At 31.9% G+C, this 16,412-nt stretch overlaps 1 protein-coding gene across 3 annotated transcripts in view; it reads right to left on the reverse strand.

Moving 5' to 3' along the window:
• Window positions 1–16,412, reverse strand: part of LOC105479619 (glutamate ionotropic receptor delta type subunit 2) — a 1,566,744-nt gene that overhangs the window by 1,271,183 nt on the left and 279,149 nt on the right. For all 3 annotated transcript variants that reach the window (XM_024792196.2, XM_011737665.3, XM_011737663.3), the window contains exon 2: window positions 6,076–6,231. In XM_024792196.2, coding sequence (XP_024647964.1) covers window positions 6,076–6,231 — 156 coding nt within the window. The remainder of the gene's footprint in view (window positions 1–6,075; window positions 6,232–16,412) is intronic.

Raw genomic sequence — 16,412 nt, forward strand, 5'->3', positions numbered from 1 at the left:
ATGTAGATGGTCCAGAGTTAACCAGAGCACTGGGATGGACACTGGGACTCAAAGCACAATCTTGACTTTGATGTGGGAAGGAAAGTAGGAATGAAAACAATGAATAAATGAACAAATGAATGAATGAAAATGAATAAATAGAATCAGACCTACATGATTTCCTAGTTTTGTTTCTCAGCTCCCACAGACAACAATTCTCAAGTTTAGTTTATTGTCAGACAATTCAGAAAATAACCTGGAATTGAAGTTATCAAAATTGGTCCAGGAAACACAGGCTTTTGGGGAACACAAACTGTAGTATTATGCTAGGAAGGTTGCAGAATCCAGTGTAAGAAGTTTGAAATTAGCAGATTTTTCTCACAGTAAAATGCCATATTAAAGCAGCAGGCATATAAATGAAATATAAGTGAGACTTATCCCTGAGAAAATGTGTCAAATATCGCAACCACATAAATCATTCTATTTACATCTTCTTTGGACTAGACTATTTAGATTTAATCAATGACACCTGAAATATTCACCATGGCTGGTAATGTGTTTTGGAGATGTTCTTTTTCATAATTATATTTCCTTACACTTTTTCTGATTGTGCTAATTTCCTATCAATTTACACACATGAAATAAATATTTATGTATTTTTATAACTATAAAAGAAATGAGATGGGTAACATAAACCAAAAATGAATGCAGTTTTATTGTTTTATAAGCATAATCATATACAGGTAATTATTTTAGAAGATATATGAGGCAGATCCAATTGAAATCATTTTATTAAAGTAAAATGTTTACCTTTTAAAAGAGCAGTGTGTAAACAACACTGGTGTTGAAGTAGTCTTAAGGTTGACCAGACTGAAACTTGCAAGATGATCTCTCTTAACTACAACTGGTTTTTCTATATTAAAAATACCATTGATTTTGTGTTCATATTTCCAGCATCACAACAGTTTAACTTTAATGAATCCCATTACTGCATATTACAATAAAAGTTTGTTTCTTTGAATTGTACTTTGATATGTTGATTCATATTTTTATATTTCAAAAAGCATTGGACATTTTTTCAAAAACCTTGTGTTTTTGAATTTTAATGATGTTGTTTATAATGTTTTGCAATACACAAAAAAGTATTATAGTTTAATATGTTTTCTTTCAAATAGATTAATTTGTGACATTATAGTATAATTCTGCCCTTATATGCACTATGCAGCTTATTTTTAGGTATTTTTCTAACAAGAGAAATTATTTCAAAATTGTTTATCTGAATCTTGCCATTAAATATCAAAGAATGATGCTTCACTTCCTTCTTAATACATCAAATACATGTGAGAATTATATATGGATTGATACTTCATTCACCTTTTGACTTCAGGATTTCTACAAATATACCACCCTTACATTTCCTGACTTTGTTTTCTTTTAAATGTCCACCTTTCATGGCCCATCTTATGTTCATCTCAGCTAAGAGCTAACAGCAATAAGTACTGTTTTCAGAAATGACAGCAGTGTTTTTCACACCAGACATTTGTACATTTATGCTAAATGTCATACATAGATTCCACAGAAGAAAAAATCTGTAAGAGAAAACAAAAAGAGTAACCTATGAATAAAAAGAGTAACCTATGAATAGCTACTTTGGTTCAGGTTAAGGGAATCAGCACAAGACCCTTTGGATTCTAGTGGTAGTAATGAGTGCTGTGGGTTGTGGTGATTAGTTGAGTGAGGTGGCAGAACAAACAATGGATACCCTATATTTATTTAATCTATTTTAAAGTCAGACACAGAAAAACTAGGAGGCAATTTCGGCAACATGAAACCTTCTCTAAAGGGACACTAAATAATCATCATTTCTATAAGGTTCTAATTCTAGAACTGTGTTCTCAAGGTTTATAAAACCACAGAGATGAAAGCTACCTTAAAAATACATTATATTCAGATTCCTTCATTTTTTACAGACGAGGAAAACCAAGGCCAAAAGAACAAGATTGATTTAGATAATGTAACTGGTCTTTATCACCTAGATTGAAATTTTCCTACTATTCCATAATTGAACATAAATAATAAACAGCAAATAAATATCAAAACATAAGTCTGCTACTTTTTTGAGTCCTTACAGTACTTACTGAAGTCCTATAACACAATGTGCTATCTCGTGTGTGTGTATATATATATGCATGGGTGGTTATAGTTATTAGATATAGCAAGAAAAATACTGGACTAGTGATGTAAAGGAGGTCTTGGTTTAGTTCTTTTTCTGCTACACACACGCCTGGTAACCCTAGAAGAACTAGGGAGAATTACTTAACCTCTCTGGGTCTCAATTATTTCATCTAAATTGTGAAAATATTCAACCAGATTTGTATAATTTTCCACCGCTATAATTCTCAAGATTTTTAAAAATAACCCATATACCTTATTTATTTATTTATTTATTTATTTATTTATTTATTTAATGGAGAACACTGCATCCTAGATACCAAAATAGCCTATCCAAATGAAAAAAATATATTGTCAAGGAAACCTCCTGAGTTAAGGTTTGAAAATGTATTTGCCCTTGGTTAATATACTGCAGCTCAGTACACAAAAGATGCAAAATGGCTTATCAACGAATACATTCATGAGAAAGGAAAAAAGAATAATCTCAAAATAGGTAATTTATTTCCAGATTACTTTTGTGAAAACAGAATTTTTTTCTATTATTCATTTATTTCAAAGATCTGAAATCGATGTTACCAAATACTGACAAAATTAAGAGATGCAGTCATTCATCTCCAGAGAATGGAATGTTAAGCCCATGTTATAACTGAGGTATCTGTCTAGAAACTCATTTTCTAAAGGATTAATTGCTATCCAAAAATGTACTGTAGCCAGTTACAAAGGAAGATTTCAAAAATACCAATACTCTTTATTACTGTTTATGGGTTATATACGCTGTCACTGAATTCCTATCTCTTATTAAGTGAAGACAGTAGAAAGATACAATGAACAGAAATTTTGATTTTTAAAATAAAAAGTCAGCTCTTAAATGTGGCTGATTAGAGGAAATTCTAGCAATAAAATAAACTGAGGATTTCAGGCTATTAGATTTTACTTATCTAATCTCTGAGTGATCCCTATTATCATTTGTCATTATTACTAAATATCTATATGTTTGATGATGCTATTTGTTCAAGGATTGACTTTCAAATTTGAATAAACAGAGCGATCAAAACCGTGACTTTTTCTCTAAGTTCATTAGGGATGCTAATATGGAAGCAATCACTTATAATTGTATCATTGAATCTTTTGTCCTTTAGATTGTAAAAAATGAAAACAAACAAGGTGATGTTAGTCCCTCTCATTATAAGTTTGCATAGTATTGCAGTAAACACGTGAAAGTTGGCTATCTTCAATGGCACAGTCGAGATTTTCTACTAAATTACTTCCTCAAAACATTGAAGAAAACAGTGCTTCTGAATGGGTTATTTGTTCTCTTTCAATAGAATATTTTCTCTTATTTTTTCAAGCCACCATTTAAAAAAAAAAAAAAAAAAAAAAACCTCTATAAATAATTATTTTTACTTCTAACATCAACTGAAACCCTTCTTGATATTGAATAGGGAAACAAATTATCTTTAAAGCTTCCTGGAACTCATTTCAGGTTTATTACCCAAAGCTGACCATCAAAATAACTGGTGGAGAACACCCTGTTAGTATCAGAAACCATCAGGCAAACTGCCCAGCTCTTTCATTTTTCTTGACAAATACCTAGTGGTCTCTATCTGGGAACTTTATTACCTCTTTCAATTTGCTTTCAGTGCCATCACGTCACTATTGCAAGGTATTTTTGTTTCAGAATTTAGCTGGCAGCAGAATAATTAAAGAGAGCAATGTGAAAACAAAACAAAACAAACGGTATAGTATTTAAAAAACTGTCATTACTTTTCAAATTGTAGTCTTTAATAAAGGTGTGAGGGACTTTTTTTTCTGACCTTATAATTCAGGTTTCTCACCATTGTGTTGTCTTCATTTCATTTTTTTCTTACTACTTTTTTAGTCAAGGTCAATTTTTTTAAAAGCGTGGGTAGCTTAGCATGTCTTTGAAGTTAATTCACAATTATTAATATGTAGTTACTCAGAAGATAAAGAAAGAAATCAGTCCTCACATTTTACCTGCTCACATTCTGGTCCTTATAAATAAGAGTTGAGAAAGAAAAGTAATACAGATTTCTGAAAAATGAATGACATATATTTCCTATTGAATATATCTTTAAAATTATTTGGTATCTTCTTCAAACTCGATTTTATTATTTTCCAGATCCTTCTATTATTTCTAATATTAATTTATACTGCTTTTAAATATTTCCACAGAAAATTTATTAACATTTCCAATATTTAAATCCCTGTATTGTCAGGATGATTCTGATTTTGAAATATAAATATCTGAATATTTATTTCAATCTGACTTTTTGCATTAATGTTTACTTATTAAAAATTAAAATCTCATTGTATTATTACAAACATTGTTATCCTATTGTTTGTAAAGCCAGTTTTTACTGAAAACAGTTCTATTCGTTTTTATAAAAATGATTTTTTCACTCCATTCCATTAACAACAAGGAAAAAACTTTTAGACCACCAATCACATATCTATTTTCTAAATAACACAAATAAGTTTCAAAAGTAGCCAGTGTTATTGATTGAAAATATATTTCAATAAAGGTTACCCGCACATCAAGCAGATAAAACAGTAAATTAAAAGTACACGTTTTCAGACACTTATTTTCCTTACTCTTTCAATGTTTGCATTACGAAAAAAAAAATTCTGCTCAACTTTGTTACAGTTAATATGGTATCTGCCTTTTCTTCTGCCAAATCCTATTTAAATTTTTAATGAGGCAAATGTTTTATTTGACTAAATTAATTTTGCATTCATTATCTTCTGTTTCAATACATTATCACAATAAAAAATAAGGTAGACTAGTTTCTTAGTTTAGGCTGCTATATCAAAATACCTCAGGTCAAGTAATTTATAATAACAGAAATTTATTGCTCACAGTTCTGGAGACCAGCAAATCCAAGATCAAAGGCCCAACAGATTAGGTGTCTTGTGAGAGCTCTTCTTCTACTTCAGAGATGGTGCCTTCTTGCTGAGTCCTCGAATGGCAGAAGGGGCAGGCAAGCTCCCTTGGGCCTGTTTTATAAGGGCACTAATCCTATCCATGAGGACAGAGCCCTCATGACCTAATCATCTTCTGAAGGCCCCACCTCTTAATACCACCAGAATGGGAATTTGGTTTCAACCTATGCAGTGGGGTAGGAGGGAACACAAACGTTCAGACCTTCCCAATTAGCAACCAATAGTCACATGTAAAATGAGTGCTTTCTGGATCAAGAGGCTAAATGTTTAATTAGATTAATAGAATCAAACAGAAAATTCCATTTGTCTGGGATCTTTCAATCAAAATCTTCATTAATAGGAGTGATGATTCCAATATATTAACAATAATTGGTATTTGTATTACTTTGTACCAACGAAAAATTTTAATTTACTCAGGTTTACAGAGGCAAAGGAGGAAAGTGCTTTAATATTTGGTGCCTCATAGAGAGTAAAAATTTATAGCATAGGTCAGTATGTTAGAGTCCTAATGCAAAATCTTCGATTTGTATGTAGTGTCCAAAGGTTTTTCTTGCAGCAGTTCATTTGTCGTGAGTACACCTGATATGTCATCCCAAGTTGTAACAACACCCAAGGTGGCAGTTATCTCAGAGAAGTCCAAAATAAACATTCTGTTACAAAATACTACTTAAAAAACAAGTTTCATTTACACTGAAGCCATAAAAATGTTGCAAAGTTTTTACATGTAAATATTTGTTCATTTTCATATTATATTTCAATTAATATAATAACTTCCCACATTCTACACTTTCAAAACTGGAATATAAGATTGACATCTACAACACAGTGATCTCTAAGGAAAATAATGCCCTACTGTCAGCACAGATACAAAAATGATATCCATGTTTAATAAGTTTCATCAAAGATAATTTCATTGCCATTTGAACTGAACCAAAAAACCAAAATAAATACTGATGACCTTACCTTCTTGAACTGCTTGAAAAGGGTTGTTGCCATCAACAAACGTCACTGAAAATGTGATTTTCTCAGTCTGTAAGATCTCCTCATTCTGGTTAAGGTCACCAACTGCTGTGCGAAACACCTCATCATCCTTTTTGGCAGATTCATCAAAAATTGCTCCTAGAAAGAAGTGAGTTTTGCCATTAAATAATAACATAAATATTCTGTCATGCCCTCTGGAAATATGACATGAAGACTTATGTATTTAAAAAACATATACATTCACTTAAAGCATGCACTTTACTTATTAATGAAACACATTGTACTGGAAGCAGTGTAATAGCTGAGAAGGAGTATAATTACTTCTTCCAAATGGAATGATAAAGAGTACCTCAAAGTGTTATCGCAGGGAGATCATGGGGAAGAAAATGTAATAAGTATCAAAAGCTTCTACATGACAAAGTATCCAATACATTGGATGTCTTATATCATGAAACCTTTAAGGAATTCATAGCTGGAAGATTTCTTTTCTGAATAAAAGGAAATAAGCTCAGAAAACTTCCTGAGGTCAATTCATAGAACATACAGGAATCAAACCATTCTGGTGATCTTAATTTACTTTTCATTTCCTTCCTTTCTTCCCCCCCCACTCTTTTTTTTTGAACACGGGTATCATTATCTTTTATAGTAGTAAAGTCAATAATATTTATAGAAAATGTAAAGACATTCAAATCTCTGTGCAGAGGGAATGGAGAAATATTTCTCAAGGAACTAATGTAAGTCCTAATTATAGCATTTTTTATCCATGTGTAACTATGATGATGATAAACACTGTGCTAAATTTTATTGAGTATTTGGTTGGTAATGGCATATTTGGTAAACACATTGATTCTAAGGGCAAACTGATTTTAAATACTGACTCTGTCACTTGTTAAGTATGCGACCTTGACCAACATGCTCAAATTCTAAACCTCACATTTGTCTAACCTCACATTGAATGTATTAAACACATTGGTCTAAACCTCACATTGTGTGTATTAAATGATAATATACAGTGTGTATTATTATATACACAGTGTGTATTATAAAGCCAGTGTGAAGCTGGCTTTATCTTTTCACTGCTCTTTTTATCTGGTTGGTTGCTCGGTTTATTTTGAGATGGAGTCTTGCTCTGTCACCTAGGCTACAGTGCAATGGCGCGATCTCAGCTTACTGCAAACCTCCGCCTCCTGGGTTCAAGCCTTTCTCCTGCCTCAGCTTCCTGAGTAGCTGGGATTATACGTGCACACCACCGCACTCGGCTAATTTCTTTTTGTATTTTTAGTAGAGACGGGATTTCATCATTTTGGCCACGCTGGTCTCGCGTTCCTGACCTCAGGTGATCCACCCGCCTCAGCCTCCAAAAGTACTGGGATTAAAGGAGTGAGCCACAGTGCCTGGCCATCGCTGCTCTTTTATATTGGCATGGATTGTATCAGTCTCCTCAAACCATTGCCTTGTTTCCTATATATTTTGAATACCTGTCCATGGCATGAGAGAAAATAATGAAGAATATTTTCTTTCTTTTTTTTTTTTTTTGAGACAGTCTTACTCTGTCGCCCAGGCTGGAGTGCAGTGGCGCCATCTCAGCTCACTGCAAGCTCCGCCTCCCGGGTTCACGCCATTTTCCTGCCTCAGCCTCCCAAGTAGCTGGGACTACAGGTGCCCGCCACCACGCCCGGATAATTTTTTGTATTTTTAGTAGAGACGGGGTTTCACCGTGTTAGCCAGGATGGTCTCGATCTCATGACCTCATGATCCACCCTCCTCGGCCTCCCAAAGTGCTGGGGTTACAGGTGTGAGCCACTGCGGCTGGCCAGAATTTTCCAAATTGACATATAAATTGAGTACTTCCTTAATATGTCATTGGATGTTTACTGACCAGAATATTAATATTTTATCAATATAATTTTATTAATATATTTTTATTGTATAATGAAATTTAATTTATTAAATATAAAATATAAATTTATTAATATAATTATATATATTATATACTTTAATTTTTACTTAACCTGTCTTTTCTGAACCAGATAATACTTTTTAATCTAAGCTCTTGTGAAAACATTTAGACAATAAATATTTGACCTCTCTTGCTAATATAAGCAACTTTCATAAGAATTATTTTAATATGCGATAGTCCTTATGTTTATCTAGATTAATAATTACAATGAAATTTAATACTATCAGGTTTAGATACACAAATTTCCTTAATAGTTTGTTAGAAAGTATGATACAAATTTTTTATAACTGAAGCTGAAATAACCAATTCATTTTAAATCAGATAATCTAAATGTCTACTCACAAAGTAGTAATGTGTATTTATACAAAGATGTTTCAACTTGTCATGGATTCTAAATGAGTCTTTAAAAAAGAGCTTCTAATCAACCTTGTTTTATAGCAGGTGATGTTATTGACTTCTGCTGTATTGGTAATACATTTTTGGTGGAAGCATTTTACTATTACATGGCAGAACACTTAATATTGCCTTAAATATTCAACTTGGCTTAATAAACAGCAGAAACCTGTGGAATCGATAGCACATTAGTCAATCCTTTGCAGAATTAAGATATACTGAAAAAATGGATAAAAGAAACAGTTCATCTTTCTGCAAACAGTAAGGAAGTACACAGAAGAAACAGTTCATCTTATTGCAAACAGTGTAATCAAAGAACAGAAAATCTTATCCAACATTTCAAATCCCAGTTATTTATTTACATTTTTTCTTCAGCTATAAAAATCTCATCTTACACTGACTTTGTACTAATGGAGTGCATGCAGTATTTTGTCTTCAACACAAGCATTCTGAAAACAATGTGATATAGTTCCACAGGAAGGATCCTGGAACAGAAATTCCTTTCTAATTTCACCCACTTCCAATAGTCAAAGCAAAGTCATCTCTTTATTCTTTGTATTAATACACAAATATTACCAATCTAGATAACGCAATACTATATGTACTAGATCTACTTTTTTAACTATATAGTTGCTCAAATGTAACATTCATAATTATGTAGTTAACATGATGTCAAAGCATCTAGATCCTTCCCAGGTATTTTTATTAGCATGATTTTACAGTCAGTTTTATTTTATAACCTTCATGGGAAAAGCAGATTAGACCTGTCACGATAACATAATTATTATACCATTGATATACACACACACACACCGCACATGGCATTTCATCAATACTCTATATACACTTCTTATTGGCCAAACTGAAGGGAAGAGTAACCAATCAATAAAGCAGGAAAGGAACGCCTCCTAAATATTCCTATCATAGCAATTTTTAATTAGTCATTTCCATCACTAAAGGTTGATATTCTGTTGCTTTTATGGGGGAGAAATAAAGGCTTTATGTAATCCTTATGCAAACATACTGACATGCAAGTGGCCAAAATATATATATTTTAAATGAAAATTATATCATGTTTACATGTCTTCTTATATCTTAGAAAAATACTAATGTTAATGAGTTTGTACTATATATGTAATGCTACTGAAAACAATTTTCATGGACTAATGGACCAACTGGCATATATATGAAAAAAATACCAACTTTAGGCAAAGTTCTACAAAAATATAATTGTCAACTTAATTACAATGTATAGTAATATTAAAGCAATGCTAATGTCTTAAATTGTCATTGTGAGGTGTCATATGTAAAAGTATTAATGCAGGTATGCCCTTTGAAAATTCATAAATTATTGTAGAATTCAAAGTTATAAAACTGCTGACAAGCTATAGTACTTCCGTTAAAAAAAAATTATGTTATAGAAAGGTATTTAAATATTCCCAAAATACATATACTTACTTGCCAATTTTTAAAATGACAATCCAATTTTTTTCTTTAAACCTAATAGATATATGCTTGGGGTGTGTGTGTGTGCATGTGTGTGTATGTAGATTTTTTGAACTTGAAATAAGTCACTACTTCAGACCATAAAATCATTTCACCCAAAAATACATTCACAAATATGCCTTCTAAATAAAATATTTAAAAGTTCACTAACCTAAGCAACTCAACAAGTCTCCAAACATTCGAAGATTTTTCTCCTTTGTGGTTTTATTTTTGGTGTTTCCTCTACCATGGAGGTAGTCTTTATCACATTAGCAAAATACAATTTCCTAGGCCATAGAAACTATTTTTATGCTTACATTGTGTATAAAAGAGCCTGAATATTTTAGACACTCGAGAATCACTGATTAAACCTTTTTTAAACATTAAATTAGGTATAATCTTGTAAAATAAAATACCTAAATTCAGATGTATAGATAAAATATTAAGTTACACCTAAACCTAAATTAAAACAAAAGTAGACTTAAAAATGTGCTTGCATGTTAATTTATTGTCACAGTCATTATCACGATTCCAGAAGACCCAACTTAGCAAGGTAGTAATCATACACAAGGTGATTAATAATCGTGTTAAAAACTTGTATTTTAGTTTGAATACTGAAACTTTTGTGTCTTATAAATTTAAGAGACAAGTAGAATAAACATTATTTACCTGAGGGATAGTAGAGAAAAAATGTGTTCATTTTGCACATAATTTCCTCTGAAAAATTGAGAAAAATTTTGATATATCTTGAAGAAATTTTCCACAGCAAATAGAATTATCAGAAGATATATATATTCTATAACAAACCTATCAAGTTGTATTTAAAATAAAAGACTCTAAATATTGAAACCAGCGTGAACACATCTACATTCCTATTGCACAATCAATAGCATATCATCTAGCAAAACTTATATAAAAAATTTGTGCACAAATGTTTCGTTGAATGTCATAGTCCCAAATAAAATCAAAGATGGCTGATCTTCATTTTTTTAGTCACAAAGTTCTAACTTTCTACTCTCTTTTCTCACTTAATTTTAACTAACATATAAATTATATATGGTAGGTAATCATAAAAGGAATAAACTTCATTGAAAGTTAGCAAAGGTGCTACATGCAATGAATATTTTATTTTCTTTGTAACAACAGAGATGATTCTTTGGTTCATGCTCTCTCTTTCTCTACCCCCCAGCTTTTTCTCTTCACTTTTTCTCTTTATGTTAACATATCCATGCATCTAGCCATTCATCCATCTATTCATCAAACCAATCTTTCCTAAACACAGAAAAAACATCAAAGCCAAGCCACTGTGCTCTTTAACAAATTATTTAGTGGCCAAATATTTGAAATGGGTTAAGCATTGAATAAAGTAATAGTGGAAATAAGATGCCATAAGAAGATCATAAAAAGAGGCAATCATGTTGTTTTTGTAAACTCATAGCTGAAAGGAATTTTAGAGATGGTTTATGCAAACCTCGTCATCCTTCATAAATTATAGTGCAAACATTTTAAGTATTTTCACCCAAATTACACAACCAAAGGTTACAAGATGTAGAGTAGGAGGTTAGGTGTCCTGGTTTCAAGTTTGGAGCTATGTCTGACATATTATGCTTTTTTCACTTCAAACATTTGTTTTATGGTGGTTATATATAGAGAGAGAGTACATCAGGACATATATGTGGATGTATATACACCTGTACATATATATTCAATAAATAGTACTATAATGATGATTAGCATATTAAATTCATTTACTTTAACCATGAAGGTTATAAAATTGATGAAACGTAGTAAAATGCTGATCAGAAGAATAGTTTTACATAAAATTTAATTCCTTTGCCTGAGAAGCTTCAACAACTTTACTTTAGGAGGTTAAAATAAAGAAAAAAGTACAACCTTCTGCCTTGGGGAGTTTATTGGTCACAGTAGGATTTACAGTTCTGCAGAGCTATTCAGAATTGTTAAATCATCATATATCCTTACTGTTTTAGATGCTACTATTCACAAGTGGGTTTTTAATTTAATTCTGACAATGCATTTTGCATACACATTAGTTGCACTGTGAGCATATATCCAAGTAAAGAGATTTATAACATTGTTTTCATCTACAAACAGGATTCCTACTATTGCCAGTGGAAATTATGCAGCATTTCAAAAGGAGGGCAAATAATAAAAGGCATTATAGATATTGTAAAAATCAGATTTCTCCTTTATTTCATTGTCTCATTCATGTTACCCTCAGTTCAAGGAGAAAAAATGTTGAACATGTTCAAAACTACTAGGTAGTAAGAAAAGTTAGCAGTATTACGACCAAAAGAGATTAGCATTTTTGATACCATTTAGTATCTTTACTTAAGCATAGATAATATCTTTGACACCAATAAGCATCTTTACTTAGCAGAGATATCAGTTACTATTTCAGTGGGGTATCATTACAATGAAGGTGAAGGCATTGTTTATATATATATGTATATAAATATATACACATATGCACATGCGCATATATGTGTATATATATATGCGCATATATGTGTATATATTTATATTATACATGTTAATATGTGTATATATTTATATTTTACATGCACAAATAGGTACATTTATTACATACACACACATATATATTACAACCGTGTGTATGTAATGAATACACATGTGTGTATGTGATAAATGTGCATATTTGTGCATGTGTGTATATAAATATAATTATATATTTATAATTATATCTACATATATATATCTGTGTGTGTGTGTGTGTATATATATATATAAAATATATAAAATTATCTTCCCAGGAAATATTGAGATATCATCCACAATTTAATTCTGCATTACAAATGTTTCAGCAGCCTCTTAGTTAACAGAACATTTCCTAATATGTTCTATGCTTATATATGATATGTTATATGCTTATATATATAATTTATATATATATCTAATTATATATATATATATATATATATAATTATCTGCCCAGGAAATATTAATTGAGATATCATCCACAATTTAATTCTGCATTACAAATGTTTCAGCAGCCTCTTAGTTAACAGAACATTTCCTAATATGTTCTATGCTTACCCTTGCAGGCATGAAATAGGGTTTTCAGAACTCTTTATCCTTTTATCGTGAGGCATATTTTTCTCAGTTCATCTTATCTAACCCTTCACAATCACTCTGACTAAAAAAGTGGACCAAAACAATGACTCTAATTGTCGGAACGGAGGTGCTGGATATACACCAAATTCATGACAATTAGCAAATATTATTCTGAATTAGAGACAATTGTGCTCTGTTGTGTTTCTCTCCAGTTTATAATAATTGAAATATTAGAAACACTAGCAATTAACATTTATTAGTACTAAGGACTGTACTAAGTGGCTCATAGACATTATTTTATTTAGTTGTGATTAAAAAAAAAAAAAAAAACTTTGAGGGAAATGAAACTCAGGTTAAGTAACTTTCCCCTGGCCCAAGCTAGTAATAATTGCTGCAGAATCCACAGCTCTCAGTTTCTCAGCAATCTTCCAAAAACACTAGGAGCTTAATAACTGGCAATATATACATTAAAACAAATTTCCACATAAGGAAATAATATGCATATTTTTATTTTCATAATAATATATATGGAGAGAGATAGAGTCTTTCTCTGTCACCCAAGCTGAAGTGTAATTGTGCAACCATGGCTCACTGCAGTCTCAATCTCCCTGACTCACGTGATCCCCCTGTCTCTGCTCCCTGAGTAGTTGGAACTACAGGCGCATGCCACCAAGCTTGGCTAATTTTTAATTTTTTTGTAGAGACTAGGTTCTCACTTTGTTGCCCAGGCTGATCTCGAACTTCTGGGCTCAAGTGTTCCTCACTTGAGGGACTGTACTATCACTGTACCTCTGCATCTCAAAGTGCTGAGGTCACAGGCATGAGCCACAACACCCATCATTTCATAATAATTATAATAAAATTTTATTGTACATTAAAATTCTCAAATAGGTTTCAATTTTACATTTTGTTTTATAAAATTTTATTAATTATGCCTATTTTAATATAATTTCTAGTACTTTTTGCATACTTTGAAGTTTCAATATCAGTCTCCGTGATTTAGCTTATAGTATATCAGAAGTTGATTTACCTGTTTTTATACAAACTTTATATTTAAGGGTGTTTAGGGATAATTAATATATAAAAAGATGTAAATTGATATAAATTTCTAAACCTTAGGTTAAATACAATCTTTGCAGTTACTTTGGAATAGTGTTAAGTGAGTTCCAATAGAATATGCACTATGACATATTTTTAAATGCAGTATTCAGAACAAATCTCCAGCCTTTCAATTTCTAAGGAGTTTTGTTGTTGTTGCTTACTTTAGTGACTAATGATCCTAATAGAGTGACAATAAAATATATATAAAATATATAAAGTCATTGACTTTATATATTAAGGACCATTGATAATTTACCTAGGTCTATAATAATCAAATTGTAGTCAGGTACAGGAACTATCTGGCTTATTATTTTCCAGTGTCTAGTGCTTACTTAGCACTTTGTTTTGAGAGTTCAAAATACATTATAATATTAACTTCCATTTCACCCACCATAATTATTTAGCCTATAGGAAAGTATCGTTTTTATTTTAAACATAGGTAATCAAGTTGAAAGAGGATATCGTCAAGATCACAGAGGGTATTAGTTATGATAGAGTATAGAAAGGTATAAGTGGAAGGAGAAAATTCCATGCAGATAGTTAAATGATTATACAGAAATCCTCGAATGTGTATTGTAATTTACATTTAGCTAGTGTCTGAAACATTTTTAATAATTCAGACACATTTACATTCTGTTTTCTTCAATATATTTTTGACAAAGTGACTTAAAATGAGAAGAATAAATCATAGACAAAGAAGTGAAATTTTCAGTACTGTCTCCAGAGATTTCCTCAGAGATTTATGTTTGAATGTGACATTTGCTCACAGTGTGAAATAAGTCAAATTCAAAGGGATTCTTCATTCTAACACAAGGTCCTTTTCTTACCCTTACTTTCCAATAACATGTGAATTCACATTTCATTTGGAAAACTTGTATAGTCATCCAGAAACACAAAGCACATTTAAACTGGTAATACTATCACTGGAAAAATCTGACAGCTGTGTGTCTTCCAGAAGTATGTGGGAGAAAGGTAAATGTAGGGTGCTTGCCTAAGGAACAGGTACGCTGAGTCATCCACATGGAGCATAAAAAGGGGTTAATTCTTTAAATAATTTCATGTTAGAACATAGATCCTCTCAGAATAGTTTATGCACTTTATACTAGTTTAGTGAATAAACATTTCAAAGATCTATTCTTTGAATAGGAATACTGCGGAATTTTTTTTTAATTTATTTATTATTATTATACTTTAAGTTGTAGGGTACATGTGCATAACATGCAGGTTTGTTACATATGTATACGTGTGCCATGTTGGTGTGCTGCACCCATCAACTCGTCATTTACATCAGGTATAACTCCCAATGCAATCCCTCCCCCCTCCCCATGATAGGCCCCGGTGTGTGATGTTCCCCTTCCTGAGTCCAAGTGATCTCATTGTTCAGTTCCCACCTATGAGTGAGAACATGCGGTGTCTGGTTTTCTGTTCTTGTGATAGTTTGCTAAAAATGATGGTTTCCAGCTGCATCCATGTCCCTACAAAGGACACAAACTCATCCTTTTTGATGGCTGCATAGTATTCCATGGTGTATATGTGCCACATTTTCTTAATCCAATCTGTCACTGATGGACATTTGGGTTGATTCCAAGTCTTTGCTATTGTGAATAGTGCTGCAATAAACATACGTGTGCATGTGTCTTTATAGCAGCATAATTTATAATCCTTTGCATATATACCCAGTAATGGGATGGCTGGGTCATATGGTACATCTAGTTCTAGATCCTTGAGGAATCGCCATATTGTTTTCCATAATGGTTGAACTAGTTTACAATCCCACCAACAGTGTAAAAGTGTTCCTATTTCTCCACATCCTCTCCAGCACCTGTTGTTTCCTGACTTTTTAATGATCGCCATTCTAACTGGTGTGAGATGGTATCTCATTGTGGTTTTGATTTGCATTTCTCAGATGGCCAGTGATGATGAGCATTTTTTCATGTGTCTGTTGGCTGTATGAATGTCTTCTTTAGAAAACCCCATTGTCTCAGCCCAAAATCTCCTTAAGCTGATAAGCAACTTCAGCAAAGTCTCAGGATACAAAATTAATGTGCAAAAATCACAAGCATTCTTATACACCATTAACAGACAAACAGAGAGCCAAATCAGGAATGAACTTCCATTCACAATTGCTTCAAACAGAATAAAATACCTAGGAATCCAACTGACAAGGGATGTAAAGGACCTCTTCAAGGAGAACTACAAACCACTGCTCAGTGAAATAAAAGAGGACACAAACAAATGGAAGAACATACCATGCTCATGGATAGGAAGAATCAATATCGTGAAAATG

Source organism: Macaca nemestrina, chromosome 3 (assembly GCF_043159975.1).
Source record: "Macaca nemestrina isolate mMacNem1 chromosome 3, mMacNem.hap1, whole genome shotgun sequence".
Taxonomy (NCBI): domain Eukaryota; kingdom Metazoa; phylum Chordata; class Mammalia; order Primates; family Cercopithecidae; genus Macaca; species Macaca nemestrina.